Source organism: Cebus imitator, unplaced genomic scaffold (genome assembly GCF_001604975.1).
Source record: "Cebus imitator isolate Cc_AM_T3 unplaced genomic scaffold, Cebus_imitator-1.0 Scaffold197, whole genome shotgun sequence".
NCBI classification, from domain to species: domain Eukaryota; kingdom Metazoa; phylum Chordata; class Mammalia; order Primates; family Cebidae; genus Cebus; species Cebus imitator.
In genome coordinates this window covers 2,077,039-2,082,084 of record NW_016107512.1, presented here as the reverse complement: position 1 = coordinate 2,082,084, position 5,046 = coordinate 2,077,039, and the positions used below count along the sequence as shown (strand labels likewise).

General features: G+C 38.5%; 1 protein-coding gene across 1 annotated transcript in view; it reads left to right on the top strand.

The window, feature by feature from the left end:
- ZNF318 (zinc finger protein 318) overlaps positions 1-5,046 on the top strand; it is a 31,602-nt gene that overhangs the window by 16,227 nt on the left and 10,329 nt on the right. The window contains exon 6 of the mRNA XM_017547346.2: positions 2,861-3,162. Coding sequence (XP_017402835.1) covers positions 2,861-3,162 — 302 coding nt within the window. The remainder of the gene's footprint in view (positions 1-2,860; positions 3,163-5,046) is intronic.

The following is a 5,046-nucleotide window of genomic DNA, read 5'->3' as shown; positions in this document are numbered from 1 at the left end:
TTTTTTGAGACAGTCTTACTCTGTCACCCAGGCTGGAGTGCAATCTCCCTCACTGCAACCTCCGCCTCCTGGGTTCAAGTGATTCTCAAGCCTCAGCCTCCAGAGTAGCTGGGATTACAGGTGTGCACCACCACACCTGGCTAATATTTATAATTTCAGTAGAGATGGGGTTTCATCATTTTGTCCAGGCTGGTCTCAAACTCCTGGCCTCAAGTGATCTGCCTTTCTTGGTCTCCCAAAGTGCTGGGATTACAGGTGTTAGTCACAGAAATGGCCTTTTCTGAGTTTTTAAAAGTAACTACAGATGTGATGTTCCTTTACTTCTAAATACTTAAGTATTTCCTAACAACAAAGAAGGTACATAACCTTAATTTTCAAAATTAGGATATTAGCAGTGATACAATAATATTACCCAGTCTACCAATCTTACTCATATTTCATTCTCCCATTAATGCCCTTTATAGCAAAACAAAGTGCAAAATTATTTATTACATTCAGTTGTCATGTTCTTGTAGTCTTCTTTAATCTGAGTCTTTGTATTTCATAACATTGGCATTCTGGAAAGGAAGAGGTCACATATTTTGTAGAATATTCCTTAATTTTGATTGGTCTGTTTCCTTATGATTAAATTCAGGTTATTCATTTTTTGCAGAAATATCACAGAAGTGTTACTGAGTTTGTATCAGGTGTTGATTTGTCCCATTCCTGGTGATGTTAATTTTAATTATTGGTTAAGGTAGCATCTGCCAGATTTCTCCACTATAAAGTTACTATTTTATCCTTTTTAATTAATGTGTATCTTATAGAAGAGATACTTTGAGACTATGTAAATATTCAGTTACTCCTCAAACTTCCACCCACTAGTTTTAGCATCTATTGATGAGTCTTGCCTGAGCCAGTTATGGTGATAATTATTTTTAAAAAATTAAAAAATATATATTTTATTTTTTGAGACAGTGTCTTGCTATGTCACCCAGGCTGAAGTGCAGTGGCAGTGGCACTGTCTCAGCTGACTGCAGCCTCCGCTTACTGGCTCAAGTGATCCTCTTGAGTAGCTGATACCATAGGCATGAGCTACCACGCCTGGCTAATTTTTTTTTTTTTTTTAGAGACAAAGTTTTGCCATGTTGCCAAGGCTGGTCTCAAACTCCTGAGCTCCTTGGCCTCCCAAAGTGCTAGGATTATAGGCATGAGCCAGTCACTGTGCCTGGCCTATGATGGTTATCAAATAGGGATTTTTCAGGTTTCCTCATTCACTTCGGTAGAAGCCTTTATTAGTTGGCTTTCTACCATAAGAGGGAACTTCTTAACCTTCACTCCCATTTGTTTATTCATTTATATGAGTATGAATTCATAGATTCTTCATTTGATAGGTTATAATCTTTTATTGTCATTATTTATTTTAATGCTCAAATTGTTCCATGTGTGGCCAATGGGACCCCCTGTGAGTTGACTCCTGTGTTCTTTCTTTTTTTTTCTTTTTCTTTCTTGGTCAACTGGAGTCAGACCTGTGTCTTTTCAATATATCTTCATCATATTTGTGTACTTTCTATTTTTCTTTTTTTTAAGAGACAGGGTCTCATTCTGTTGCTCAAGCTGGAGTGCAGTGGTGCTGTCTTAGCTCACTGTAGCCTCAAATTTCTGGACTCAAGTGATCCTCCCTCCCAAAGCACTGGGATTACAGGCATGAGCCACTATGCCTGGTCTTTCCTTAAACTTAGTGCAAAAAAAATGTTCCCTGATGCCTTCCTTTTTATTCCATTTTTTTATGCTTTTAGAAATTCATATACACAGTGAGGAAAAGAACATAACAAGGCTTCTAAATACTGTTAGTATGAATGAACAGAGTGGGAGAAGATGTAATTGCTTCTGTCTGGGTTTGTACTGTTCAGGGATGAAAAATTTAGTTATTAATCTGGTGAGGATTAACCCCAGAGGACCTGGAGTTTGGAATAGGAGATAATATTAAATAAGCCATCTGGGTGCAGTGGCTCACACCTGTAATCCTGGCACTTTGAGAGGCTGAAGCGGGCAGATCATTTCGAGCTCAGGAATTTGAGACCAGCCTGGGTGGCAAAACCCCATCTCTACCAAAAAAAAAAAAAAAAAGATAGAGGCAAAACCTAAAACTCATTGAAGAAGTTGTTAATGTATCCTTAGATCAGATAAAGTCAACTGTATTACCTTAAAACAATTCTTAAGCTCTCTGAAGAGAGGACAACTGCTAGATTCATAGTTATAACATTTATTAATATTTTGGAGAGACACACACAAAATTGTATATACTGTTATGGGAGTTCATGGAGTTTCTGAAGCCTGTCCACAGATCCTTAGCTAATAACCTTTACACGAAAGATAATGTCTTTATCTTTATCTTCATAGAAGCTTCACTTACACCAACCCATGTGGAAGGACAGTCTCACTTGCTCTTAGAAAAAAAAATTTTTTGAGACAGTGTCTCTCACTGTCACCCAGGCTGGAGGAATGCAATGGCGTGACCTTGGCTCACTGCAGCCTCTGCCTCCTGGGTTCAAGCGGTTCCCCTGCCTCAGCCTCCAGAGTAACTGGAATTACAGGCGCCTGCCACCATGCCCGGCGAATTTTTTGTATTTTTAGTATAGATAGGGTTTCACCATGTTAGCAAGGCTAGTCTCAAGCTCCTGGACTCAAGTAATCCACCCGCCTTGACCTCCCAAAGTGCTGAGATTACAGGTGTGAGCCATTGTGCCTGGCTGCTCTTAGAAACTTTTGTGGGCAAAGATTTTGTAACCATAAGGCCCTGACAAATTACTACTTGTAAATGAGAAATGACTCATCTTATTTTCCCTGTGCTGCTTTTTGTTGACATTTGACTGCTCAGGAGAAATGCTGCGCAAGAAACGAAGGGAGAAGGATGGTCACAAAGACCCACTCCTGGTGGAGGTCAGTCGGCTTCAGGATAACATTATGAAGGACATTGCAGAACTACGGCAAGAGGCAGAAGAGGCAGAAAAGAAGCAATCCGAACTGGACAAAGTGGCTCAGATCTTGGGAATTAACATCTTTGACAAATCCCAGAAGTCTTTAAGTGACAGTAAAGAGCCTACAGAGAAGCCCGGGAAAGCAGAAAAATCTAAGAGCCCAGAAAAAGGGTCATCATTCTCAAACTCCTCCTCTAGCAAGGTAACAACTCAACTTTTCCATTTCCATTATACCTTTTTTTCCCCATTGACTCCTACAGAAGGTTTTTAACCATTTTCTTAGCTGAGGTTTTCAAACTGTTCTTACTCTTGTTAATTATTTTCTTAAAGTATAGATCAGAGCATGGTACTCCTCTTTAGAATTTCAGCTGTTCCTTGTTGCCCACAAAGAATCCAAAATCCTTGGTATTCAGGACCTTCCATGTTCTTGTTCCAGCATTTACTTCTTAACCCACTCCTATCTGGCTTTTAATCTTCTCACAACTTGTATATACCCTTTTGGGGGGTTCATATTTGGCATCTGTGTTCATGTCTAGGTCACTATTATGTTGCTAAAGTCAGTAGATACATTTTACTTCTCAAATGAGCAGCATTTGACACTGAGAATCACTTTCTTCTACAAATACTCTTTTCCCTTGGCTTCTGACACATTTCTTTTCCTCCTAGTACATTATTGGATGCCCCTGCTTAGTATCCTTTGCTGTCTATCTTCTCATATATAATCTTTAAATGTTTGAGTTTCTCAGGGCTAGGTCCTTGTCCAGTTCTCCAGAATTTGCTCTTTCTTTCGAGGCCATTTCATCCAGTCCTATGCTAAAATGCCATTTGACAAATGCCAGTTTTATGTTCTAGTTCAAATGAGTCTTCTGATTGTCTAACAACCTACTTACCATTTCCACTTCATTATCTCATAGGCACTTCAAATTGAGCATGTCCTAGACTAAATTAATGGTTGTGCTCAACCTCCTTCCAACTTTTTCTTCCTCCATTGTTATCCATTTTCAATGAATGGCACATTGTCCAACAGTTTTCATGCCGACAACTTAAAAGTCACTCTTAGTGCTCTCCTCTCCCTAACTGCTCCATACGCAATCAATTACAAATTCTGTCAGGTCCCTCTCCAAAGTAAATCTTGATTCCATTCAGCTTACCATCTCCATTGACGTTCAACTCCAAGCCACATCAGTTTTTTGCTTATATTTCTATGTTAATTATTCTCCACATACAGCCAGTGATCATGATACTTAATCTCTTCCTACCTCTTCAACCTCATTTCATGCCTCTTTTTCCTCTTGCTTACTGTAGTTTCATTACTAACCTTTCATTTTTCAAATATATCATCTCCTCTCATGACCTCACATTTTCTGTTCCCTTTCTTTCCATGCAAACCAAACTCTTTCCTTATCTGCTTTTTTTTAACTAACTCCAATTCATCCTTTAGATTGTATCTTAAATTACTTCTCTGACTTCCTTCTCTGATTCCCTAGACTGTTAAATTTGCCTGATATGCACTCCCATAATACCTTGTAATACTCCCTCTTAGCATTTATGACAGATCTAATTATATAATTATATGTGTTCCCCCCAACTTGATTTTAAGGTACAAAAGTTCCAGGGATTCTTTTTTTTTTCTTCCCGGCTGCACCTCTCATTTCCAGGGATTTGGGATTTTATCTGTGTCATTATTCAATATGATTCCCAATACATAGCCCAGGGTGTGGCACATAGTAATGAATGCTGCTCAAGAAACATTGTAACATCTTACACTGCTGTCACCTCAAAATGCAGTTTTTCAGATGTGCAATATCTGGTGTTATACCTCTCTAATTTTGCATTAATAATCCTATTAGCCTGTAATAACCTTTCTCCCAACCCCACTCATCCATTAAGTCCCAATTTGGATACCACCTTCTTCATGAAGAATTTCCAGATTTCCACCCAGATCTAGTCAGCCCTTCTTTAGCACTCTGTAATTTGTTTCTTTGTAAAATTTATGTTGTTGTCTTATGTAAAGACTCTTCTAATTCTAATTTCTTTTTCTTCAGTTAATGAGGGCTCCTTTTTTTTTTTTTTTTTTTTTTTTTTT